The 27,968-nt window shown below is 39.8% G+C and overlaps 1 protein-coding gene across 3 annotated transcripts in view; it reads left to right on the plus strand.

Annotated features, from left to right (window-relative positions):
* The window catches only part of PIK3R4 (phosphoinositide-3-kinase regulatory subunit 4), a 40,596-nt gene extending 13,273 nt beyond the window's left edge, over nucleotides 1-27,323 (plus strand). For all 3 annotated transcript variants that reach the window (XM_061586535.1, XM_061586536.1, XM_061586537.1), the window contains exons 6-20: nucleotides 100-321; nucleotides 2,032-2,205; nucleotides 2,860-3,005; nucleotides 3,872-4,075; nucleotides 7,123-7,324; nucleotides 8,619-8,818; nucleotides 10,129-10,339; nucleotides 12,829-12,994; nucleotides 17,109-17,273; nucleotides 18,020-18,231; nucleotides 19,456-19,587; nucleotides 20,675-20,775; nucleotides 22,287-22,375; nucleotides 25,308-25,416; nucleotides 26,692-27,323. In XM_061586535.1, coding sequence (XP_061442519.1) covers nucleotides 100-321; nucleotides 2,032-2,205; nucleotides 2,860-3,005; nucleotides 3,872-4,075; nucleotides 7,123-7,324; nucleotides 8,619-8,818; nucleotides 10,129-10,339; nucleotides 12,829-12,994; nucleotides 17,109-17,273; nucleotides 18,020-18,231; nucleotides 19,456-19,587; nucleotides 20,675-20,775; nucleotides 22,287-22,375; nucleotides 25,308-25,416; nucleotides 26,692-26,862 — 2,504 coding nt within the window. In that variant the 3' untranslated portion in view covers nucleotides 26,863-27,323. The remainder of the gene's footprint in view (nucleotides 1-99; nucleotides 322-2,031; nucleotides 2,206-2,859; nucleotides 3,006-3,871; nucleotides 4,076-7,122; nucleotides 7,325-8,618; nucleotides 8,819-10,128; nucleotides 10,340-12,828; nucleotides 12,995-17,108; nucleotides 17,274-18,019; nucleotides 18,232-19,455; nucleotides 19,588-20,674; nucleotides 20,776-22,286; nucleotides 22,376-25,307; nucleotides 25,417-26,691) is intronic.
* Nucleotides 27,324-27,968: the final 645 nt, after the last annotated feature.

Genomic DNA, 27,968 nt, shown 5'->3' on the forward strand with positions numbered 1-27,968 from the left:
ACATTGTAATGGCCATTGGCTAAAAACAATAAATTACTATTACAATTACACGGACACACTTGGTTTTTCCTTACTCCATTTTCATGGTCCTTTTTACAGAGCTTCAAGCCTTGCATGAAATGGTTCAGCAGAAAGTTGTCACTTTGCTGAGTGACCCAGAAAACATTGTCAAACAAACGCTGATGGAAAATGGAATAACTCGCCTTTGTGTCTTTTTTGGTCGTCAAAAAGCCAATGATGTTCTCCTCTCCCATATGATCACCTTTCTCAATGATAAGAATGACTGGCATTTACGAGGAGCTTTTTTTGACAGCATAGTGGGTATGTGCTTGGCAACAAATATCAACTTTTCATTTCAGTGTTCACTGTTGATCTAATACCTTTATTGGAACTAACAAGAAAGTCATAACAGTGTGGTAAGCTTTTGAGTTCTCCAGAACTCTGTCAGGCAAGATGTAACATAGAACAAAGGGTTGTGAGTCTAGGATTTCCTTTATGTGCAGACTAATAGTGTGAATTGGTCTAAGCACAAGGAAGGAACACAATCCGTTGACCTTGACACAGAAGACACTGTAACCCAAAAGCCAAATTTAAGAGAGGTTTGATTAAGAATATGTCTAAGAGACCAAAGGGAAAAGGCAGGATGGTATTTTAAATAAACAAATGTTAAAGATGTAGTTAACCTATGGAAGACTAGTTATGATATTTCATTACAGACAGAGTCATCTCAAGCGTAGAAACAGCACATAACACCTCTTGATAGTTGAAAGTGAGGGAGGCAAGAGAGTTTCAGAATAAGTTTTGAGCACAACCAGCTGCTGCAGAAGGTTGCCACATTGGATTAGACCCTTGGGCAAAAATTGTCTGGACAGAAGTCCATTTTTCCACTCAGCCCTGAATTGGATATACAAAGCACCCCCTGCTTTGTATCACATCTTGCCTAATGAAAAGTTCTAGAGAACTTCAAAGATTGCCACATTTTTGTAAATGTTTTCATTGGTATTGTCCAACTGTGGAGTTTGGAGGGGGGGGGTTCCTTAGGGACCAGCTTGGCTACGTTTTGCTTTTTATATGCAGCTTTTCAGTGTATTAAATGAGGGTTTGTTTGTTTTTAATTGGGGAGTTAAGGGGGTTTAAGGTGCTTATGTGAATAATTTCCTGCATTTGAGTGGCAGCCTTCCTCAACCCCATCATCGCCAGCCAGCAATACCAATAGTCGGGGATAATGAAAGTTGTAGTAGAAAACTATTGCAGGGCACATATTGGGGAAGGCTAGACTAAGGACTAAGCCTGCTTGTAAAGCTGTTGCAATAATCCATGAAACATTTTATGTTTGAGTAACAATAATAAATAGATAAGAATTACCTTGGTGGTTATGACCAGCAATATATCTAGTCCAGTGCTCATTCTCCAACTGTGGCTAACAGGATGCTCCCTGTAAGCTCACAAGCAAGGCATAAGGGAGATATATAGCCACATGCCATCCCTTGATGTTTGTTTCCAGCATGAGATTATCAGAGGTATATTAAAGTTCCATTCTTTACTATTACAAACAATAGCAACTAACAGATCTATTCTCCTTGAAAGTATGGTGACCTTAAAGCCATCTATGCCAGTGGCCGTAATGTTATCATATGGAAATGAATTCTGTAACTTAATTATGGGAGATATTTTTAAAATGAGTCCTGGTGTTGAAAATGAGTGCTGAGGCTGATCAGTAGCTACAACCTGGGAGACCAGGGTTCGAATCCCCACACAGCCATGAAGTTCACTGGGTGACCTTGGGCCAGTCACTGCTTCTCAGCCTCAGAGGAAGGCAATGGTAAACCCCCTCTGAATACCACTTACCATGAAAACCCTATTCATAGGGTCGCTATAAGTCGGGATTGACTTGAAGGCAGTCCATTTCCATTTTCATTTAGTGTTTCTTCCTTCAGGATTGAATGGGTTAACCATACATGCCTGTTGACACTTCTTCTTGTCTTAGCTCTTATGAATAGTAACTTGTGTTTTATTCTGCCTGGAGTAAAGGTGTTGCTGCTTACGTTGGATGGCAAAGCTCTTCAATCCTAAAGCCTCTGCTTCAGCAAGGGCTCAGTGATGCTGAAGAATTTGTCATATATAAGGCCCTCAATGCCCTTACCTGTATGTGCCAGTTAGGGCTTTTGCAGAAACCGCATATCTATGAGTTTGCCTGTGATATTGGTAAGCTAGCTTCCCTGGAAGCAATTTTCTACTTTCACAATCTTTTGTATAGCTAGTAGATTCTTTGCCAGATTAGTTATCAAACGTATGATGTCACTTATGAGATTCTAGCTGGAATGGCTGTTAAGTAATTATCATTCAGTATCTATAATGGATTTAGCTCTATCCTATGCAAGTTGACTCAAAAGCAATAGCACTTATTTCAAAGTGACTGTATTTAGGATTGCAGCCTTAGAAAGCTGCACGCCACATTAAGTATTTATCCACACTTCAGTGAGCTGAGGAAACTGACAAAGGCAGCTAAGTCTCCATTTGGATTTGAACAGAGTAATAATTATATACAGTGCCAAAATGGTGGTCAGCAAGTAATAATGGTTTTGTGGCTTACAGTGCCGATTATGGACACTTTCAAGTAAAACTAATACAATTGCAGTTTAGAATGAAACAAACGTCCAGTGTAGTTGTCTTCCATCAGGCAGGATCATAATGTAAAGGGATTCTAGATTTAAAAGTTGACACTCTTTTATGTTGGATCCCATTTGGAGTTTGGTCTGAGATGCGTGTACTTGTTCGCGTTCCTGTTTTTTTTAAAAAAAATTGATTGTGTGATTGATAAAAATCTGTTCCCTCTTCTTTGTTCATTTCCTCCCCCAGCTCCATTCCTGTGCCATCCGAATCTTTGGATACGCTATGGAGCAGTAGGATTTATAACCGTTGTAGCACAGCATTTGAATATTGCTGACGTTTATTGCAAACTCATGCCTTACCTGCATCCTTTTATCACTCAGCCAATAATACAGGTAATGAATCGACTAAAATTTTATTTTTCATTTAATGAGAATTGCAGCATACAAAGGACTTGAAAATGATTTAGCTTAGGATCTTCATGCCTCGACTTTGAGAGCTCTATTAGATATTAGGTTAGTCAAAAAGGTGCCGCCGAAGTGAATCCTCCCTACCTCTGCAATAATGACTAGGAGCACTTGCCAGGGAGTGCAGCAGCATCATGTTGTGAGTTTCCCTGCCCAAGCTTCATTTCATTGGCTACTGCTAGTGGAGGGGGAAGCTGTTAGAAGCCGTGCCAGAAATGCATGAACAGTTTGAGAAACATTTTAGTAAAATAGTCCAGATAGTTCAAACAGGCCCTGGATAAATCCTGATTAGCTCTCAGCTTTCATTTCCCATTTGCTAAATCAGGTATGTGGAACCTGTGGTACTCCAGATGTTATTGAACCCCAGTTCCTAGATCATTAGCTATGCTGCTTGGGGCTGATGGGAATTGGAGTCCAACAGCATATGGAGGGCTTCAGATTCCCCATTCCTGTACTAAATGCAAAGTGTAGATACATTCCTCACAGGATTGTTGTGAAGGAAGCCATAGTATGAGTTGTGCAGCTCTTTGCATGTTGAAAAAGTGCTGTATCAATAGTGAAAAGTAGTTGAATGTTATCCATAATAGTTATTGAAAACAGTCTGACACAAAGGAAGCAGATATGGTTCTTAGTTATATTTGCAAATTTCTTGAGAGCAATCTTACAAGACATTCCCCTTTCTTCTTTTAGAACCTACCACAGAGTAACTTGCTCTCTCTCCCCCACCCCCCGGTTCCTAAGTTACATTTCTATGGCTGTATGATTACTTACTTGTTTCCTTTCCTGAATTACAGATAGATAAAGAAATAGTCCTACTGAGTGTCCTCAAGGAGCCTGTAAGCCGTTCTATATTTGATTATGCTCTACGATCCAAGGACATAGGAAGCCTTTTCAGAACTCTGCAACTTCGTCAGAAGAAAAGGAATGGAACTCTTCCTGATTGCCCACCACCTGAAGATCCTGCAATTGCCCAGCTGCTAAAGAAGCTACTTTCTCAAGTATTTACTTACTGCGATGATGGCAGTGCTGAAAATTCATGATAAAGCAGGAACATGTATTGTGGTAGTATCTGTACAACATCAAAATATAGCCATGACACTGGCAATTTCTCCAGCACAAGCCCCATTGAAATGAATCTGAGTTGGGTAAGACCAATGACATGCTCTTTCATTTCAATGGGACTTATGCAGGAGAATTTCCAATGGACTGAGGCCACGATTCTTTCTAAGAAGAAGACATAGGTTGTTGTGGTCTCTTGGTTATTATGTTCACCTGAACATTCCTGTTTTTCTGCCTCTTTCTGATTTGATACTGTGTTTCAGTATAGCACAGCATTTTTTAATGGTTCAAGCTAATGTTGTTGGGACAGCATATGTTGGAGCTGAGTTAGGCCAGCATACAAAAGAACAGGCCCATCCAGAGCGACAGATTGCCCTAATGCGAGCTGCTCACCCTGTGGTAGTTTGATCATAAGTATCTTCCTGCCAGGTGGTAAAGACAATCTTAAAACCATCAGCTGCAGAAGTGTGATAAAATAGTGAACTGCAAAGGCTCAAAAATATGGATTATTCTATGCAATAGAATATGTGATATGCGCAAAGATAAGTCTCTCAGAGAATGTACTCCCTCTGCAATATGTCAGTGTTACAAATTCAAAAGGCTAAGCCCTCAGAATCCAGCTGTTCCCTAACTTTGTGGTAAGGGGTGGTGAGTATCTAAATGGGCTTATTTTAGGAGGCTTCTTTTTAAACACAAATTGAATCCTGGTTTCCTTCTCAACCCCGTTGTTAAGCAAACAAAGCCTCCCATTCACCTTAATTAATCCTTCCTGTAGTCTCTCCAATCACAGGCTGTAGTCTGCCTCTTGCTCTGAAGGTTCTAGCCAAGCCTCAAACATCCCTGGTTCATACCTCTTTCCACATTGGTCTTTCTAATACACACATTCTCTCTTTCTCACTCCTTGCTTTCACATACTCTGTGTTCAAGCACACACAACCACTGTAGCACTCCATCCCTTCAACACCTGCTGCCCGCCTTTTACGCTGGAGCCATGCATCTAAGATCATCCTCCTAGACTAGTCATTGCCACATTATTCACCTTTCGGCATGCCTGCGTGTTAGCAAGGAGGCACAACAGGCAGATGCAACCTCCAGCTTGCCCTCACCTTCTCGCTCATATACAGATTTATTATCTTCACATTTTAGATAAAAGGTGACATGGAATCTTGAGTTAGTATGTGAATGTGAGACATTCAAAAAGCTAGTCTACTTACCTTTGCAATGGGGATCGATATCTCTGTGGTGAATCCTGTCTCCAGCTGAAGCATCTAGTAGAACTTGAAATGTGATTCAGGGCCATTGTGTAGTGAGCTTCCTCACCACTATTCCATGTGAAAGATGTTGATGGCAAGGAGAGGAAAATGGCTGTGTGATAAGCTCTGATTAATGTGCATTTTACTAGACTATATGGCTTTGTGTGGGAGGGGGAATTCACCATGGCAATACAATATCTAGACTAGTTCTAAGCAAGATCGTTTCTGTAGCTGAGCAGAAAATGATTTAAAGCTAACTAGTAGGTTTTTTTTAATTACCAGCTGGTTTGTAATTGATTACCAAAATCTCAACATAGGTGCCTTTTGGAGGATATTGAAAGAAAGGAATAATTTTCCTGAAGTAAGAAATAATTTACCATGTTAAAAAAATAAATCGGTACCTATAATGTAGAATATTCACTGTTACAGTAACCAGAGGAAATGTGGCTTCAAAAAGTGTGCAAGTTCATATTTCATTTGTTGACTATCAAGATTTTTTTTAAAAAAATTACAGTCATCCAACTGAGCACTGATGGCTCCATTTGCGAGACATTCTTATTGCTAGGAGAAAAACCATAGTGGTTTTATCTTGCAATGTAAGATACCAACTGGAAGGAAAAACTATCTTTTTGTTTTCCATCAAATTTGGCAGAGATGGAAGGAAGCCAGTATGTCTTTGTATCGTAACTAATCTCAGTCTCACTTATTAATCAGAGGGCATTCTTTTAATTTGTGATTCAAACTTCAGTGACTAATTTAGCGATTTTAAAATGTGCAGCCCTAAGAAGTTCTTGGAATAGCTATGATAACTTCCTGTTTGCAGATAGGTAAACTGTATATATGCACTGCTAGTACAAGTCAATCATAATTTCTTCACCCTTGCTACTAGACAGAAGTACATTACAGTTCATACCTTGTTTACTGATCTGCTAACCCTTCCAACAGTTTTGTGAGGTGGGTTTGTGACTTGCCATGTACTGCTTCATGACTGAGCAGGGATTTGGACTACTTTTATTTTTTATTATTTTTTTAAGTATTTATAACCCACACTTTCAAAACATAATATCAAAGCTGTATACAAAATTATTTTAAAAAAACAGTAAAAAGATCCATAAAAACATAATTAAAAACATCAATAAGACATCAGTAAATAATGGTTTGTTAAAAGAGAAATTCATATTGTGAAGGCCTGTTTAAACAATACAGTCTAAAAGAAGGCAAGGATGGTTCCTGCCAACACTCTATTGGTAGGAAGTTCCACAACACAGAACCTTCCACACCAAAGACTCAGTCCAAAGTGAAGGCCAGATGAACCTCAAGGGTGTGGGGAACCACCAGAAGTGCCCCATCAGAGGATCTGATCAAGGATATGCATTCTGTTTCCCACAGATTTTTCTGATTATTTATGGCTACCCTGTTTATTTTTGCTTCCTATTGAGTAAAGACTTCTCAATAAAAAGAACTCATATCTACTTGATTTCCCAAAAGTGTTGATTTCTGGACGATCCTCAAGAGACTGTTCAACATCCAGACCATCATTTAAAAACAGTACATTGATGTGTAGCCACAGCCAAACAGTTCCTGTGTTACAGTGTAAATGTAACATTTTATACCCTGATCCAGCTTGACCCCTGTTGCCACATGCTATATAAAATCTGAAATTCTCGCCTGTTTCCCTTGTCTTGATAAATGTATAATTTGAACTGCCCATTTTTTGTTTTGTTTTGGGATAGGGGATGACTGAGGAAGAAGAAGACAAGCTGTTAGCTCTAAGAGACTTCATGTTAAAGTCCAACAAAGCAAAGGCCAACATAGTGGACCAAAGCCATCTTCATGACAGCACCCAAAAAGGAGTAATTGATTTGGCAGCTCTGGGTATAACTGAGAGACAAGTTGATCTTGTTAAAACAAAGCAGGAGTCTGATGACAAACGTGGTTAGTATAATCTTGTGATTTGCATCTTGTTGCTTTCCTGTAATTTTATGCTTATGAAAGATATGGAAGATTTCATTATATCATCAAATTCCATCTATGATGAGAATATCTGCTTTTATTTAAGTTTTCAGACTAAAGGGGAAATATAACATATTGAATTGATAAAGAGTAATGTGAATTCACATGTGTGTGTCATTTAGTGACTGCAGCATGGGCTGAAAAATTGCAGATGTGAATGGACCATCACTGAGCAGAGATGGAGTTTCCATGTCAACTCAGACATTTTTTTAAAAATTTAATAGACGCAATTTACATATTTAATGATACGTGATTGTGCTGGGTTTTTAAGAGAAATTCAGGTCTGTGTCAATCTTTAGTATGGTGTATGGAAGATGGTGCTTCGGTACCAGACATGAGTACATGCCTCCAATCATGCTTCTCTAATCATCAACCTACTTTCCTACTACTGCACCATTTCCTTCTAAATTATTCAAATATAAATTATTCAGATAGGAAAATTTGCAAAGCTTTGTATAGTTTAATTTTGGCCACAGAATATAGACCTATGGTTTGTAATAAAAGAGGCACTTCTTACAATAATGTATATTTAAAGTGTCAGGGGAATCAGTTTTAAAGTTAGGTAGGGACATTATATTGAAATGAAGTTGCTGTACCTATTGCCTTATTTATCCAACTCCTCTTTTCAGATAGTGGCACTGTTTGGACATAATGGGCTCCATATGTTCTATGGATGTGTTTTGGATGTGTTTCCTTGATGGCCTGAAAAGCAATCTTTGAAATAATTTGTTCTTTCCCAACCACCACCTCTCAAAATTTACATTCTTGAACATGTAATTTGTGTCTTGCCATCTTGTTGGAAATGGGATCCTATTTCATTCCAGCAATAATATGTTTTCTGTCAAATTATAGATCAGTTTCTTCCTTAATGCTAAGACTTGTGTAATCTTGAACAAAACCACAAGGTTCATTCACTTCTCTGTTTAAAAGTTTCCTTATGGTTTGAGCACTAGAGGACATGGGTCATCCATAGGAATAAAGCTGAATATTCCAAGTTTAGTTTGTGATGAATTGAAACGTTCACCCAACTCATCTAGCAGCTGATTTATATAATCCAGCACTCAATTTTCCCCATTAACATTATGTCACAATAAATCAGGTTGGTTAATTCAGTATCTGCTTATACGGCTAGAATCCTGGCCATATTGGATGTTTTGTTATAATAAATAGTAATCAGTCTTATGATGATTCTTCTTTTGGGGCTTGCTGATTTTAGCTAGAAAACATGTAAAACAAGATTCAAATGTAAATGAGGAATGGAAGAGTATGTTTGGCTCTTTGGAACCTTCTAGCATGCCTCAGCCAATTAGCAAAGGCCATAGCCAACCCACAGATCAAGAAGCCATCCAGATTGGGAAATCTCTTCGATCAGAGTCTTCTGCTGGCATTTGCGCTCCTTTGTCATCCTCACCACAGGTACTTTTGGGGACTTTTAAAATTAGTGTTTTACGTAGTCCTTTGAATTGAGAGGTAGCAATAGTTTTTAATGTCTAGAAATGTTTTTCTGATTCAAGACTCAGGTCTGTTTTATTTATTTAAACAATTAACAGTCCTGAAACGACAGCCTCTGAATTCAAGCCAGCTTTTGAACTGGAGATTGTGAGTGAATCAAATCAGCAACCTTGCTAGTAAGGTACAGAATTCTTGACTGATCTGTCTTGTGTCTTGGGGTAAATAAACCTGTGAGTGTTCTTATACCTGATGGATGGAGTTTACAGCACCACAGATAAGCTCAAAGCTGATTCAAGCAATCAGCATCTTTTTACATAAGGTTATTATTGGAGTCTGCTCTTCTTACATTTAATTTTTCTCTGAACTCACTTCTCTGTGTCCCCCCAGCACTCCACCCTATGAATGTATTCTTGTCAGTTCAAGATTACATTTCATGCATCTGGCGAAACAGTCCACAAAAGCTTATACCACAATAACTTTAACAAATCTATCATGGCATAAGCTTTTGAGGTCTTCAAGGTACCACAAGACTCTTTATTGGTTTTGCTACAACAGACTTAACACAGCCATTCTTCTGGAAATTACGTGTGAGGTCATCTTTGGAGGCCTTTCTCTGGGTGCCCTCACCTCCAGAGTTAAGGTTACTGGAGAGGGCGGTTTCTAGGTTGTGTTCCAGTTGTGACTCACATTGCACCATTTTTGCTATCTTTTAGGAGCCAGAGAAAGGCTGTCCTGTTTACCTTGGTTTGGGGGTTGGACAATTTCACCGCATCCCCTCCCCATCCACCCCTTCTGCCACTGCCACCACCACCGAATTTGTCTGATTGGTTTGGCTGATTGGGTGCTGGTTATTTAACAATTGCATTTTATTGTATTTTAGTAATTACAATGGTTTGTTGGGTATTTTTATCTGCTGTTTTTAATTCAATTAAAAGCTTCTTTGAATGCCACTATATGGCAAAAGGGCCGCATTTTTAAAAAAATAAGATGATTTTATTGCTTGGGTAACATATCATGTTTTTACATTTCTTGTAACATTGCTATCTGCCATAGATATTTATTATGTGCAGTGGCTTTCAAATGTTAGGGCAGCTTTTCAACATTGATCTTAAATGCTTGCTGTTTAGTAAAATGGGAGCTTGGTGTAAAATGGATTTCTGATGCAAAAGTCAGGTTTGAATAATGAAAGAGAGGATGTCTCTCAGTTCTTCAAAAGATAAATATTGATTACATATTTCTAAACATGAATATGCAACTTGATTTGTGCCTTTCAGACAGCAGATGGAACTGTTGTCCAAGCCAGAAAACCAACCATACAAGTTTTAAGCAGTATAGCTTCACCTTCTACATACCAGCTGCGCATTACTACTTGTAAAACGGAACTTCAGCAACTAATTCAGCAGAAGCGTGAACAATGCAGTGCTGAAAGGATTGCCAAGCAGATGATGGAGAATGCAGAATGGGAGAGCAAGCCACCCCCTCCAGGTGATGTTTGGCATACTCTTGACATAGGGGTGGAGCTGCTATGAGGGTAACACCAAACTCTCAACTTCAGCCCTGCAAACAGCAAGGTCTACTGGCATAGAATTTGGGGTAGTGGGTGGTGGTTTCTGCTTACTGTGTCATCTGAAGCCCTATTCAGGTGTTATACATGGAAGTAAGCAGAATATGTGAACAGAAAATCTGGGTTCTTTGTTACAGGGGGAGCCTCCACAAGTGCAGGACACTCCCTGGTGCAGACGGTCACCCTCTGCAACTGTGGTTTGTGTGTGTGTGTGTGGAACTAATGTATTTGTTCCTGTTCTATTTACTCATGAGTATAATGCCTGAATTGGGCTTTAGTCGCTGTAGTTTATGGAACATCATAAACTCTGTTCTTGCTACAGAATTGCAGTAGCAATGCTGTTTGAATGTAGTTTGGAATGTAGTTTTGTTAGATGGTGTGTGACTGCCTAAGAAACAAACAAAAAAATCTGAGTTGGCTCTTCAGTTGACTTTTTGTAGTGCTTTCATACAGTTATATTTGTGTGTGTGTGTACAGATACTATGAACAATTGCCAGGTGAGAGTAGGATGGGTCAAAATAATGGGTCCTGGGCATTTAGGCAGCTGGATGAAGCAGCCTTGAGCAGGAACACAAATTCTAGATATTTCCAGGGTGGGTTTGGGCAGAATGTAGCAGAGGAGCAGGAAACTTGTAATCCTGTTTAAATGAGCATGTGTTAAGTAACATAATAACATTTATACAAGTATGTATTCTGGTCCTATGCAGATACAAAATATCTGCATATGTGGACTCTTCTGAATTACTTTACACATAATTCTTTTTGTATTTGCTTAAAACATGTACACCCTACTTTTTAACCATAATGGAACATCATGGCAGCTTACAAATCCTAAACATTCTCATAAAACAGCAGAGAGCACAATTGTTGAAAGCATGTAGAAGCAGCTGTTTTTAATTGCTATCTGACAGCCAAATGAGAAGGTGCTAGATGAATATTTCTGTATGTTGTTCAGTGTGCCTAAAAAGTAACCTAAGAATAAGGCCTTTGGACAGTTGCTTCCACTCACAGATTCATTTGGTGTTGAAGTACATCCACACAGAAAAGTTTTACAAAGATATATTCTAGTTTTCCATCTTGAGTGAAGAGAGCCAGAATCATGCTGATATTTATACTTTGTGTACTTTGTAGCTGATACATGACATTTAAAACCCTAATCCAGTATCTCATTAGTCTGCACATAGCATCTGATATTCCTAGAATCTTTCCTGGAAGCAAACAATATGCAAGAGGTTGACCTACTTGAGAGTCTATTTACATTTATTGGCCAAATACCTTCTAATCTTTTTCATGTATGTGAAATCTTTCAATAAGCTTCACTTCATTACAAAGCAGTGCTGTCACTTTGTCATAATGGCAAAGCACTATAAAACAGTGTGAGATGTAAATCTTGTATTTCCTGTTGGTTTTCAAATATGTAACATGCTACCCTCATCGAGTAACTGCTGATATGTACTGTTGTCATAATCTAGAGCAGGGGTTCCCAAACTGTGGTCCATGGACCACCAGTGATCCATGAGATTCATTCAAGTGATTTGTGGTGTGTCTGTAAAAATACTATTAAAATTCGTACAGCACATTACAATTGCTGCATGAGGCAGAAAGATCATTAAGTGATCACCAAGACCCTCAGCAATTCTCACGTGGTTTGTGCGGAAAAAAAGTTTGGAAATCACTGATCGAGAGTCCCATATATGAGGCATTGTGCAAATGGAGCTCCTGCCTGTGTTAGTTTCACTGCTGATTTGAAAGTGGGAGAGCTTCCTGTGCTTGCAGGAGACCACTAGATCAGACAGAGTCTGATCTAAAATTCCTCAGGGCTTCAGTGTGAACGTGGAGTTCTCTCCATGCAAGCAATTCATCAGCATTTGAAAAGAGGGGACTAATCCCTGTTGCACAGTATTCCATGTTCACACTAGAATCAAATGGAGCTTTAATTTTAATTTTAAATCAAAATACTTCATATCTACCACCAATACTGGCTTTCTTACTGTGTACAAAGTATGTTCCCTTTACTGCTGCTTTCCCTTAATTAAAACAATAAATAGCATTTTATTCATATATAAATCATTACTGTCAAACTGCTTATAAAGCACTTTGGGTAGCATTTTGTGTGAAAAGCTGTCTCTAAGTTTTAAAAATAAAATAGATAATATTTAAGATTTCTTTTGAGTGTAGTATCACAAGATTTGCTTGAAAGAACAATTATAGAAGTTGGTTTATGACTCTCAGTTTTCAGCATCAGCAGAACTGTGTCTGGTGATAATATGGGTAAAATAGTGCCTTGGCATTATGGTGTTTTATGTTGATGCCCACATCACAGTTTCCCAGGTTGGCTGAAGGGCAGGGTTGAGGGGAGCCCTTTGTAGTGTTGCTGGATGGAAACAAATGTTGTTGTTGCTTTCCTTAGGATGGCATCCTAAAGGGCTTCTGGTTGCTCACCTTCATGAACATAAGTCTGCAGTGAACCGCATTAGAGTCTCTGATGAACACTCTATTTTTGCCACATGCTCAAATGATGGAACAGTGAAAATATGGAACAGTCAGAAAATGGAGGGCAAGACTACTACTACTAGGTAATGTATAATACCAGGAGATGGCAGGATACTTATAAATAATAAATAAATAAACTTTTGCACTGGCAGAAGTATTTAGCTACTATCTGGGTTCTAAAGTTAAGAATAGACAGTATTTTTAAAATATGCATTTATTTGTCAGTGGTATTTGAGATGCTGTTAGATGTTATCATTTCATGTATATGTCTAAAGAAATTATACATCCACAAGAGTGGCTGTATGCTATAGCCAGCATGTTTTTTTCATATTCTGCATTGTTAAATTGAAAATACCCCATGCCATCCTGCTGCTTCCCATAAGCTCATTGAAAACAAAACCTATAGTCCTGAACTTAGAAACGCTTGCTTAACAACTGTCTAGGTTTTCATGATGATACACAAAACACTCAGAGAGAATCAAGAGTACAAAGTGTAAAACAAGAGGGAAAAAATCCAGACCCTTGTTGGACTTTTTTATGTCAGTGGTCTCATAATTTGTTGAAATCAGCCATGTTCACAGAGTACCTGTAATGCTATTACTGACCTTGCCCCATATCCTGACCTTCATCGTCTGCAGTTTAAAAGTTAAAAAATGCATGGCTGATTTTTAATAAATTTAAGAAATTTAACATTGAAGTCTATTATAGCATCAGGCATGCTCAGTAAGAACAGTCAGTGTTCTAAAAGGCAGACTCAAAGCTGTTTGGCTTGGCTAATCAGGTAGCTACACCCACGCCAGACATTTATTTCACTTTGTACAGTCATGGCTTCCCCCAACGAATCCTGGGAAGTGTCATTTGTGAAGGGTACTGAGAGGAGACTCCTGTTCTCCTGACAGAGCTCCAGTGGCCAGAGTGGTTTAACAGTCAGTCTCTCTTCTGGGGATTAATATAGTTCAGATAGTCACTTTAAATATGTTTGATTTATTTTGCAATTTTAGTGAAGTTTCCTGTAATAAATTATTTTCTTTTGCTTCTGTTTCTGTGAATATGTGAAGTACAGCAACACTTTGCAAAATTTACACTAAAAAAAACCTCCAAAAACAATTGTGGAATAATGGCATTGACTATTCTGTAGAATAGTCTCCAGGGGACATGAGGAGTTGTCTCAATTTGCACAAGATATGTATTTATGCTCTATGTTTTTAATTGACCATGCCCACCTTTCCTTAAGTGGAGTGGTTTAAGCATAGCAGGTTGAACACATGCATCTGGGGCAGGCCAAGTTTGTTTTTTCCAGCAGCTAGAGTCATTGCTTAAGTAGTAACATATTGTAATCAGTCTGATTTTACATCAAACTACAGTTTCAGATTCAATTGTTAATGCACCCAAAATAGAAATAGATCATAACCTCCAGTTTGAAACACAAAAGGCTGTCTTCACCATGTATGACATTGGCCAATGAAAAGGCTTTGAAATTAATAAAAATAAATTTGAGACAGAATTCTAGGATGAATAGTGAGAGAAATATAATTTTCTAGGTTAGATTCTCTGTAGAAACAGCAGTAACACAGGAAAGAATTAAAGTAAAAAGAACACCAACAAGCATACAAAAATGTAATTCTCCATCTTTGGAGATGGCACGTGTTGCCACCACTCACCATATGCTCAGAGGCACGTTACCAAATTTTTCCAAGTTACACAGGAAGTGGATTGGACTGTGAAAGACCAAACCAAATTGTGTTTGGTTTTTTTACAAGTTTTTAGGGCAGTCCAATATCTCAGAGAGGAGGTCAGGTCTCTTGCTCCCCTGGTGCATTCACTATAGCTGCCCAATTTCTCTGTTTTTTAAAGTTTGAAAGAAATATTTGTTGGCTATAGGTCCATTCTTAAACCACAAGGGTTTTTTTTGCGTATTAGTGAATAGCATACAGTATTTGAAAAGCATTTCCTATACCATCCCTATTATTCATTTACATTTATTACTTAAACTGCTCTATCTAATTAGAAATGTTAGTGATTAAGCAGTATATAGATAGCTAAAATAAAATAAACATCCTGTAAGCTCAATGTGGCTTATAGCACTATGTCTAAATGTTAACAGTCCTGTCCCATAGGGCTCACAGTCTCAGGCAATTAAATGGCTTGGGGATAGAAGAGGTAAAGTCAGTGCAAATGGCACTGTAAAACCTAACATCTGGTGCCCCCCCCCCAAAAAAATGTGAATCATCCATACCACACCATGAGCAACCAGTAAAAAAGACCATCTAAAGGGCAATGCTTTTTGCAGGTGGTCACTTGCAAAATGCCTATCGTTAAAGAGGTGCTGCAGAGTTAATTGGGTTAGGTCATGAGCTCTGCCCACAGGTAGATGGATTTTCATTCCCTGATTTTGGAATGCTGCTCCTCTCCAGCAGCAGCATGAACTGCCAAAGGTTACTGTTGGGAAAAGGAGCTACAGAGTGAGATATTCAGGGAAGGCAGCAGAACTCCATTCCAGATGGTGATGGAGACTCTGGAGCTTTGTTTGGGCTCCTGATATATTAGTATTGGTTGTATATATTTTCACATTTCATATAACCATTTCTTATTATTTTATTTATTTTATTTATTGTACTTTTAGACCGCCCTTTAACAACAAGCTCTCAGGGCAGTGTACAACAGAATAAAATCACATTAAAATACAGGTGAATGTGGGTACAATACAACTATAAAAACATTTTAAAAACAAGGTGAAGACAAAGATTAAAATAAGATTACAATTAAAATTAAAATTAAGATTAAAATGCCTGGGCAAAGAGGTAGGTCTTTACCTGGCGCCGAAAAGATAACAAAGAAGGCGCCAGGTGTATCTCATCAGGGAGGGCGTTCCATAATTCGGGGGCCACCACTGAGAAGGCCCTAGATCTAGTTATTGCTCTCCGGGCCTCCCTATGAGTTGGAACCCGGAGAAGGGCCTTCGACATCGAGCGTAGCGAACGGGTAGGTACATAGCGGGAGAGGCGTTCCACCAGGTATTGCGGTCCGATGCCATTAAGGGCTTTATAGGTAAGAACCAACACTTTGAATCTGGCCCGGAAACATATTGGTAGCCAGTGCAGTTGGGCCAGGACAGGTGTTATATGGTCAGATTTTTTAGTCCAAGTGAGAACTCTGGCTGCAGCATTCTGCACCAGCTGAAGTTTCCGAACCGTCTTCAAAGGTAACCCAACGTAGAGTGCATTACAGTAGTCCAATCTAGAGGTTACCAGAGCATGGATAACTGTGGCGAGGTTCTCCCTGTCCAGATAGGGTCGTAGTTGGGCTACCAGCCGAAGCTGGTAGAACGCATTCCGTGCCACCGAGGCTACCTGAGCCTCCAGTGACAGGAGCGGATCTAATAAGACCCCCAAACTACGGACCTGCTCCTTTAGGGGGAGTGTAACCCCATCTAGGGTAGGTCGGACATCAACCATCTGGGCAGAGAGCCCCCCCACCAACAGCATCTCAGTCTTGTCAGGATTGAGTCTCAGTTTATTAGCTCTCATCCAGTCCGTTATCGCGGCCAGGCAGCGGTTTAGTACATTAACAGCCTTACCTGAAGAAGATGAAAAGGAGAAGTAGAGTTGCGTATCATCAGCATATTGCTGGAAACGCACTCCAAATCTCCTAATGACCTCACCCAGCGGCTTCATATAGATATTAAAGAGCATGGGGGACAGATTTCTTCCCTATTTTTTAAAAAAAACTATGAAACCACATTTCCAAACAAAGGTAGTCGCTTATCTTCTAACCAAGAAGTGAACTACTGTACACTTCTTACCTAAACATTGTCCCCCATTTCATATTATAATTATCCCCAGCCCATTCTTAACAAGTTGATCTTATATTTATTTATTTATTTTATTATTTAATTTATATCCCGCACTTCCTCCCAGCAGGAGCCCATTTGACCCAGCAGGTAGTTTCTGACCCCAGAATTGTAGATCTGTGACAGAAATGAGGATCCCTCAAAGAACTGCAGATTCCCAGGATTCTGTAGAAGAAATCTTGATAGTATACATGATTTTAATGTAGATACATGATGTGTTGGCAGCTCACTGTTTTTGTAGGTTTATTTTGAATATTTTATTGGGTGTTAATGTCTGATTTATGTGGATTTTTAGAATTGTTAGAAAACAGTTTTTGAAAGTTTTTTCTTTCTGTTTTCTACAACAGATCAATTCTGACATATTCCCGGATTGGAGGGCGCGTGATGACACTGACTTTTTGTCAGGGTTCTCATTACTTGGCTGTAGCTTCAGATAATGGAGCTATCCAACTTCTTGGTGTTGAAGCTTCAAAACTACCCAAGTCTCCTAAGATCCATCCAATACAAAGCAGGTGTTTTATCAGTCTTTTGATACATCCCATTGGATATTGGCTGTGTTCACTAGCAAGCTCTTATTAGTAGTCCCTTCCTTTCAAATAAAAGATAATTTGAAAGCTTCACCATGGGGTGAGGCCTGGTCTACCATCGCAGGAGAATGAGGTGCTGAAGTTCTGAGATGGTAGAATGGATCATATTTTGAATACTCCCAAAACAAACAGAAACACTCCTTGGAGGTGGAAGACTAGCATGTAGGATGTAAGCTCTTTTGTACCTGGCATGCTCCTTTTCGTAAAAGGATTAAAGAAAAATGACAGCACTCAGAACTGGCATCCCCTTCCCTCCACTGCCTGAAATGGTATAGTGTACTCTGCCACCTCCTTTTCCTGAATGTGTAGAGATTTAAGGTGTAATAGGTAGCACTTATAACACCTTAGTTCTTTGGTTCAGATACTGAGTTTAGTTGGCACTGAAAAAAATAGAGGCTTACTGTTTTTGGAGAGCATTTTGTTCATGTTCTACTATGGTTTCCCTTTTCCTGTCAGGAGAGAATTCTCTTCTAAGACTTGTGAGAAAGCTGAATAAATATGTGGGCATGATAAACAAATACTATAGTTAGGTAGAGTATCTCCACTCAGGTTCAGAATTAGCAGTTCCACCACCAAAAAGATAGCATAGTGGCAAGCAAAGCAGTCATCAAGGCTGTGGGCAATCTGAAGCCATGTGATACCCATTTTGTTGTCGTCTTTATTTTATCCAGGTTTTTAGATCAGAAGGATGATGGCTGTGTGGTAGACATGCATCACTTTAATTCAGGAGCCCAGTCAGTGTTGGCTTATGCCACTGTGAATGGTTCCTTAGTGGGATGGGACCTGAGATCCTCTAATAATGCCTGGACATTAAAGCATGATTTACGTTTGGGACTTATAACCTCATTTGCAGTAGACATACATCAATGCTGGCTTTGTATTGGTAAGATGTATTCTGTGTTTTCCATTAAATAATGATATGTATTTAGAATTATTGAATAAATAAAATTGCCCTTTGTGCAGGTCTTGGGTGGAGATGATTACAGCATGCTTTCAGGTGGGCCAATTTATTTAGGCTGCTGGAGAGTTGAATGGATTTGGGTTCAACTCCTTGTTCTGGATTTAATTGGGGCAGATCATATTCTTCCTTTTTTAGTTTCCCAGGGCTTTATGAGGAGCAAGTGCAGTATAGACTAAAGCTCTTTGCAAAAAAAAAATAGTATAAATGATTAGTAGACAGGGAAGATGTCTTGGAACATTTGACATATTGATATATGCACAGTCAGGACTGATTATTCATTTATAGCCTGCTCTTCATTGAGTAATTCCAGTCCCAGAGCGGAGAACAAAGTAATAAAGATAAACAGAACACATATACAAAAATTACAAACTCTTATATACAGGTCCAGTAACCTGTTTTTTCAGTTCAATTAACAGTTCTGTCAGAAGGCAGGCAAGTAAAACTGCATAAAGACAAAAAGTAAAATATCTAATTTAGCCTAGGCAAAACTAAACACAGGGCACTGAAACAGATTAAACAACTAATGGTCTTAGCAACAGCTCCTACTCCATTTATCAGCTATGGCAGCCCACTCACTCCCCCTCTGTCTCTCACACAAAGAGGATCCCACTGCGTGCCAGCAGGCTCTCACTTTGTGGCTTTTGAGAAACTTAATACCTTTCACCCCACTCTTCAGCCCATCCAGGTTCTCTCATGGAATGGTATGAATCATTGCCCACAAGCATCCACAGCAATAACCTCCCATCCCTTGTGCATAGTAGCAACAGAGCAAAAAACAATCACAAAAGAAAGTGGGAGCAAGCTACAGCTGGTGTTCCTCCTTCCCAGTCCCAACAAAACTCACAGGACTCAGGCTCAGTAAGGCTGCTAGGGAGGGATATGCAGGTGGATTTGCTGGCCTTTTCCATCTCTCGCCTCCTTACCAGCCAGCATAAACAGCATGTGGTGTCCTCAGGAGAAGGGGCAGTGGCAACACTCCTTAAATAGGGATCTATGAGGACATTGCTTAAAATATCATTAACTGTGCATTCCTAAGTTGTCTATTCAGAAGTCAGTCCTATTGAATTCAACAAGGCTTACTCCCAGGGGGGCAGTAGGGTTGGGACTGCAACCTAAGATGCTGATAGTTATCTTTTTCTTCATAAGGTACAAGCAGTGGTACCATGGCATGCTGGGACATGAGGTTTCAGTTACCCATCTCTAGCCATTCTCATCCTTCCAGAGCACGGATCAGACGCCTACTTATGCATCCCCTCTACCAGTCATGGGTGATTGCAGGTAGAACTTACTGTCTTTTATCAGAGTACTAGCAAAATGTATGACTTTTTATTAAATGGCTGTAATCCCTTTCTGTAATTTCCTGCTATCGCATGGAGGAGAAAGCAGGACCATACTCACTAGACTTACCCCCAACAGTACAGCACCCCCCACTGTCCCCAGTCTCTATGACCGGAGTGCAGAACCTGTGGCCCTCCAACCTCCAGCAGCCCCAGCCAGCATAGACAATGACTAGGGGTGATTGGAGTTGTGCTCTGGAAAGCCACAGATTCCTGCTCTCTGCTCCATCTTTTAGCTGGAGGAACTAAAAAAGGTACCGACATACCCATTCAGACTTTCCTGCTAACTTTCAGGGGATAAGGCCAGTGGCCATGGTCTACCTCTACACACATTTAGTCTACATGCAGAGGGAATTTACAGAAAGGGTTTTTTGTTTCCGCCAACATTTTACATCCATTTTAAAATGGCATTTACCACCACATATAGGCCACTGCTTTGATAGCATCTGCACCTGCCGTTGCAGATTTCATTTTAAGAACTGTAGGGCCTCCAAGGGGGAAAGACCTGGGAGCCTGTGTGGCTGCCAGGGAAGAGGCAGACATTGCAGCAGTTCACTCCAGCAGAGGGCGTGGCTACCCTGCCAGTAGTAAATCAAACGTAGCTGGGAGACAGTGAGAGACTGCTGAATGAGAGGACTTGCCAAGGTTGTATGGTTGAAGCTTAGGATACAAAGAGATGAGGATGCTAGCCTATGGAGCTTGGTGGAGAACATTTGTCAAGCTTCTCGGTGAATGCTGGGCTGGAACTCTCTGTAAAGGAGGTGCTAGGTGAATGTTGTAAATTCCCTCCCTCTTCCTAGTCTGAGGGCAGACCAAGGAAGGACATGAGAAAAGAGGGCACTCTCCAGGCATTACTAAGGGCCAGTCTTCACAAGAATGGATTTTAATGAGTGCTTTAAGCAGCTGTGGTAATTCTTTTTCCTTTATCCCTTTGGTGTTGCTAGAACGTAATGCAAGACGTAAACCCCAAGATGTGTGCCCCCACCCCTGCTTTTGGTTTATAATTGTTGTCAATGGCTTTTCCATAGCTGTTCAAGGCAATAATGAAGTCTCCATGTGGGATATGGAAACAGGTGACAGACGCTTCACATTATGGGCCAGCGGTGCCCCTCCTCTTTCGGAATTGCAGGTTTGGCTTTGTGATTGTGAAGTTATGAGCAGAATATTGCAGTCCTGTATAGATGTAGTTTTTTGAAGGATGTAAATGCACGTAGTGCCAAAGTTTGTTTTTAGTAGTGTAGAGATGCATCATCTGTATACTGGTTGAAACAGAACATATTTCTGAAAGAGCTTATTTGGATTTCTGTGCATTTCTGGGTGCAATTCAAAGTGCTGATGTTAACCTATAAAGCTTTATGTAGCTGGGGACGTAGGTAACGTAACAGCTGCCTGATCATGATACAAGCCTGATTATGATTTGAGATCATCTGGGGAGGCTGTGCTACCATGGTCAGGTGGGTGGTTAACCAGGGATCAAGCCTTTTTGGCAGTGGCATCCTATCTCTTGAATATCTTAAATCCAGATGCCAGCGCCTAGTCTTTTGAGTCCTAGATTTAAAAAACAGATTTATTTACCCAAGTCCTTTAACTCAGTTTTCTGTTGTTTTACTGGCTGCTTGTTTCAGAAACTTACAGTGCAATCCCATATATATAAAAAAAAAATGTAGATGAATTAGTCCATAAGAAACAAAACCCAAAGTCCGTTGTTGGACAGTACTTTGATTAGGACCAATCAAAATGTTGTAAAATTGTATGTAGGCTTTCGACTTCCCCAGAACTCTTCATCAGGCAAGATGTTAAACACAGCAGAAGACGGTGTGAAGGGGGGGAGATAAAAAAATTAAGCTGGATTGTGAACCCTTGAGGTCCACATTTAGATTTAGACTGAAGATGGAGCTTGCAAGCTAAATTCAGATTGCAGATTGAATTAGATGTTGGCAGGTTTTGGGTTACACCCAGGATTCTGGGTTGAAGAAGCTATGGCTGAAATCAATTTTTAAAAACATAAATCCCAGCTGTTACCCAGAACTGCCTCTGTTTAATCCACCATAAACTTGCTCAGAAGGTAGTACTACTGAATTCAGCACAGCTTACTCCCAAGAGAGTCTGCGTAAGATTGAAGTCTTGCAATGCAATCCTATACACATCTATTCTGAGGTAAGCCTTGTTGAGTTCAATGGAACATATTCCCAGGTAGATGAGTACAGGATTGCCGCCTTAGTGGTCTTATCTGCTACTGTTTTAAGATTTAACTTTAGTTTAATGAGCAACAATTGTTTTTCATTCTCCCTATATTTTGTTTTATCCTGATTTTTTAAAATTTATTTCATAACTTGTAAACTGCCTAAGGTTTTGTTTTGATGTGGTGGAGTCTAAATGTATTAAAGTAAATGATCAAATATAAATGTTTGGATACAACATTTCAAATGATTAATTTGATTTTTAAAAAAAGCAAAAAAAAAGCAAAACCTAATTGCTGTAGAGAAACTTCTGTTTTGAATTTTCTTTGTTTTCATTAGAAACTACAGCAAATCAAGAGCATTCAGGTTTAATGCCTTAATGACATAATTGGCTTTTTTAATGTTAACGTATTTTAACACCAGGGTACAGATATTGAAAATATGTTTTTCCACCCATTAGCCTTCACCTCACAGTGTTCATGGAATATACTGCAGCCCAGCAGATGGAAATCCTATATTATTGACAGCAGGTTCAGATATGAAGATAAGGTAAAATCCAATAAATTATTTTGGTACCATAAATTGACTTTAATTTTCTTGTCTGCATAAAATCCCTTAGGAAGTTTTTGAAAAAAAATCTCTTGTGAAGTACAAAGTTTGTTTGATCAACTTATTATATCAAATTGGTGGGTGAGAGGAAACATACCAAATTTCAAGTATGTGGGAAATTCAGCCTCTCTGTAGACAGAACATAAATCTGAAGCTTTCTCACAAGTAGCTTGAAACTTGTTGCCTAAATGGCGCGGGGGGGGTATTACACATGAAAGCAGATATGCTGCTGCAAATATTTAGGCTTAGGTTGTTAATCTAAATGCAAGTGATCTAGTTTTAACTAGTTTTCTGAATTAGATTGTAATGCCAAAGTCCATTAACCACTTATTGCAAAATATCCTTCCTAGAGATATGGGCTATCTAAGGGGTTGTTCATTTACTTTGCGCTGGCCTGGGAGATGCTCAGAAGGTGTGAAAGTGGTTTCTTGACATTTCCAAGTGTGTGCCAGCAGCAGATAAGTGACTTACCTCTGTCTCCTGATGGAAATAATCAGGTTTTCACATGCTGGGCTGGATACACTCAGAAGCAGTCAGAATCCTTTATCAGTTTCTGTGAGCACTGTCAGCCCAGATGAAAGGAGATGCTGATTCTTCCCAACATTTCCAAGTAGTAGCTGTTATTAGATTTATATCCCACCTTTCCTCCCAAGAAGAGCCCAGGGCAGGAAACAACAAGGGATAAAACAATAAAAAACATCTTAAGAACAATTCCAATACAGTCAAGTTGCCGCATTTTGCACCAGCTGCAGCTTCCAGACCAATTTCAAGGGCAGTCCCACATAGAGCAGTACATGGACGACAGTGGTCAGGCTATCCTAGTCCAGAAATGGCCACAGCTTTCTTACCAAAGAAGCTGGTGAAAGGCACTCCTAGCAGCTGAGGTCACCTGGGCTTCTAGCAACAAAGATGGATCTAGCACCCCCATTCAAAGCAGGCAATTGACTCAGTGAGGAACAGTGGCAATACAGACTCAAGAACCACCTACCCACAGCACCTCTATCTTGCCAGGATTAAGAGTCATTTTGTTTGCTCTCATCTAGCCAACTACTGAGTCCAGGCACTGGTCCAGGGCTTGCATAGTGTCTCCTGATTAAGATGTTACTGAAAAATAGAATGGGGTATCATCACCTTGCCCATAACTCTTAATGACTGCTCCCAATGGCTTTATATAGATCTTAAATAGCATTGGAGACAAGATGGTATCCTGCGGCATTCCACAGCACAACTGCCAGGGGGGCAAAAGATGATCATCCAATGCTATTGTCTGAGACTGACCCTGGAGATAGAATTTGGAATTGCTGTAAAACAGCACCTCCAATATCCTTCTCACTACGTCAGCTCAGAAGGATACTGTGATCAATGGTGTCAAAAGCTGTTGAAAGCTCAAGTAAGAATTACAGGGTTGCACTCCCCCTGTCCTTCTCCCAATAAAGGTCATCTATCAGGGCAACCAAAGCTGATTCAGTCCCATAACCAGGCCTGAACCCAGATTGGAATGGGTCAAGATAATATGTTTCATCCAAGAGTACTTGCAAATGTTGCACCACAACCCTCTCAATCACCTTCCCTAAAAAGGGAGTATTTGCGACTGGGCAGTAGTTGTCACAAACCAATGGGTCGACGGTATCAAAAGCCATTGAGAACTCAAGTAAAAATAACAGGGTCACACTCCCCTGTCCTCCCAATAAAGGTCATCCATCAGGGTGACCAAGGCTGATTAGTCCCATAATCAAGTCGGAATCCAGATTGAAAAGGGTTCAAGTTCTCTGCACTGGCATCTTTGACATATATGTTTTTGTGTGTGCATATGCACATATATACTCACATGCACACAGAGCAACACTTTTCACTGCACTTCAGTTGTGCTGTTGCCCTGCATTCATCAACCCATTCCCCTGCCACAGGGTTCAGAATATCTCCAGCATTCTGCCCTTCACTATTTTAGGACCGGCTATTTTAGACTTACAAAACGATGAAGGGAGTATACCTGGACTAATTGTGTTGTACAGGAGAGCAGTTCCTATCTTCTTAATGCTCAATATATCAAGGCAATGTACCTCCTGAATACTAGCTGTTGGGAAGAAACCACAGAGAATAGTGGCAACTGCACCTTCATCCATCTTTCATCTTCGCAAATATTAAAGACACTGCCTTATAGTGTGGATGGGTCTAATATTATGTATGCTCACTTTAAAAAATATCAGAAAATTTGATTTTGTGCATGTGCAAACACAACCAATTATTTGACTAAAACTGTCTTCTAATTGAGTCTATTTTACTAGTTTACTGCTGATACATTTTAAAAAATCAGTTTGCCTTTTTAAAATTCACGTTGTGTGGTATTCCTGTTTTGAAGACAGAAAGAGGACAATAGATAGATACATTTTTTCCCCACAAAGCACTATTGGATTTGTACATCTTTTGCCAATAAAGACAGTAATGACCAACAGTACTTCCGAGTAATGGGGGAAAAAAGAAGACTTGACTGCATGCGATATAGGAATATCAGTAACAATTGAGTATGATACTCAGTTCACCTATAGTAATACCTTAAACAGGCTGCAATCCTATACACTTACTAAACTGCGTACAATTTGCTTCTGAGTAAATATGCTTAGGATCCGGCTGCAAGACTTTGAAACAGAAATACACTGCAGGTATACTTTTAGAATATAATTTTCCAAAAGCATTGAGATCTGACCGCTAGTGATTAATGCAAGGCTAGACAGGAACATGGTGTGGCCCCATGTGGCTGTTCTTATGATATCTTAAGAACATCTTAAGATACTGTACCTTATTTTATTTTAAAGGCTAAAAGAATTCTACCCAAAGATTTTAGTTTTTATATCGTTGGCTTTGTTCTTTGCAGATTCTGGGATATAGCATACCCTGAGAGGTCCTACATTGTTGCTGGAAGTTCTAGCTGTCCATCTGTGTCTTATTACAGGAAGATCATTGAAGGCACAGAAGTAGTTCAGGTACATTGCTTTATATTTTCACTGAAGTCTGATTCTGAGAGTTAATTTTCACATATTCTTACATTTACTTATAACTTCTGAATTCACATGTATTAATTTGTCTGGGATAGGACTTAAGAGTGCTTCCAGATACAGGCGGGCCCCGCTTATATGGCAGGTTCTGTTCCAGACCCCCGCCGTAAAGTGGAAATCGCTGTAAAGCGGAACCCCATTGAGTATAATGGGGCGCGTTGCGCAAAAATGCCTCAAAAGCGCAAAAATCGGCTTTAAAACGGGGAATGAAAGCCGCCGCATTAGCGGGATGCCAGGAAGCGAAGCGCCAGGGAGCGGGGCCCTACTGTAGAGGCTTTTCACCTCTGACCCTTCCAAGATACTCACTACTTGCATATTCACTCATCCCAGGCCAAACTGCAGACTGGAGAACTATTGCAGCCATCAGCATAGATTGCACAGCTCAACTGACTTGCTCAAAATGTCACACACACTTGTATTATGGCATGCTGTTAATTTCACACAATCAGCAGTGCAAGAATGCAGTCCTGCGTGCCTAGTTTTTGGTGCATTTTAACAGTAACACTTAATTTAAATCCCCCCTTCACCATGAAACCCCCTGGATGGCCTTGAGCCGCTCACCCTCCTTTAGGCTAGTCTACTTCACACGGTTGTTATAAGGACAAAATGCATGGTGGTAGAGGCATGTACACTGCCTTATACTTCTTGGAGACAGAGTGGGATATTGATGTAGTAAATAAATTAGGGTTGTACCTTTTTGGTAGAAAAGCAAAGCTTTGCCACCAAGGACTTCAAGAGAACTTTTAGAACTTCTTTTTGTTTCCTTAATTGTTCTTTTGTTTAGAGTCATACATTGGCCCAGACCAGGGAAAGTGGGAGTTGTTTCACTATCACAAATAAAACTACAGCCAATAGATATTTTATTTATTGATTTATTACATTTATACTCCGCCTTTTTTTGTTCATGAAACCCAAGGCTGCTTACATATGGTTCCCAGGTGGTCTCCCATCCAGGCACTGACCAGACCTGACCCTGCTTAGCTTCAGCAGGGAGCTGGCCTCATGTGTCTTCAGACCAAAGCCTGGGATATATGTGAGCACATTCATATTCCACATAGTAAACCCAACAGCAGTGGATTCACTAGCAATTTTCTAGGTACAAAATAGAGTTTATTCAATAAGTAGGAAAGTGTTTGAAAACTAGAGCAATGTGGTCCTTGCGGATTTTGTCATCAGTGTTTCATTATTTTCCCTCTTTAACAGGAAATTCAAAACAAGCAGAAGGTGGGTCCCACAGATGAAACCCCTCGAAGGGGTCCTGAGTCTTTACCAGTTGGGCACCATGACATTATTACAGACATTGCTACTTTCCAGACAACTCAAGGATTTATAGTTACTGCATCGCGAGATGGCATTGTCAAAGTGTGGAAGTAAAAGTTGCACTGATCTATGGGAACTGTAAATACATGTAAAAAAGATAAATAGGATGGGGATTGAGTCTCTTTGAAGAATTGCTTCCAGAACATAAAATGATGAACTGTAAAGCTCATGAAGCTGACTAATAAGTCTCTTATCAACCATGATCACTAATACTAGCGATCCTTTCAGAACCTGCCATTGTATTAAAGTAGAAAGATTTATATAGCATTTTCGAAAACCAGCAAGCAAAGCAGTTTAAAATGAAGAAATTGTGCTTAACCTGACCATGATATACTTTGGAAGTCTAAAAGATTGTTTATAAACTTGAAGAAAGCTGTTACATCAACAATATTTATGTAAACTGACTTTTGTTTTATTTACAGACTGAATGAGAAGGAATGATAAAACAAATTTGTTGCACTTTTGTTCATGTATATTCAAATTCCTGTATACTTAATCTGAAAAATAAAGAGTTTGGGTCATTCCTCTGAGTCAAAATTAGAACAATAAGCTAATAATGATAATTGTTGAAATTGACAGCATTGATGAGAATCTTAGTTCTAACGTGTACACAATTCTGAGCTAGATGAGTCAATGGTCTGACTTGATATAGCACAGCTCCCTGTGCCCCTAAAACTAAACTAAAGCTTAGGGTTGTTGAATGTTCCTAAAACTGTGGGATAAATCCATGGAAAAGTATATAATAATAATATCCCACCCTTCCTCCCAGTAGGAGCCCAGGGTGGCAATATAAAGGACATTGGACTCAACTACCTCATAACTTGCATCTAGATGCCTACTTCATTTGTTAGTCTGTCTTGACTGTTTGACTAAATAGAGACAACAGGCTTAGTAGATAGATCATATGTGGATCCAGCATAGTATATAAATGTTTCCTCTGTAGTAATAATCACAACCAGGATTTTCTGCCTAAGCTGGAACATGGGTTAGACATGCCCCAACGCAGGTGAAAACCTTAGCAGGGAAAAAATTGAATGATTGTAACAGTCCAGGCAGGAAGTTGTCCTTCCTGCCCCCTGCTGCCACCTTCCTGCCCCCTGCTGCCACCTTCCTGCCCCCTGCTGCCACCTTCCTGCCCCCTGCTGCCACCTTCCTGCCCC

This window comes from Rhineura floridana, chromosome 10, assembly GCF_030035675.1.
Source record: "Rhineura floridana isolate rRhiFlo1 chromosome 10, rRhiFlo1.hap2, whole genome shotgun sequence".
Lineage (NCBI taxonomy): Eukaryota > Metazoa > Chordata > Lepidosauria > Squamata > Rhineuridae > Rhineura > Rhineura floridana.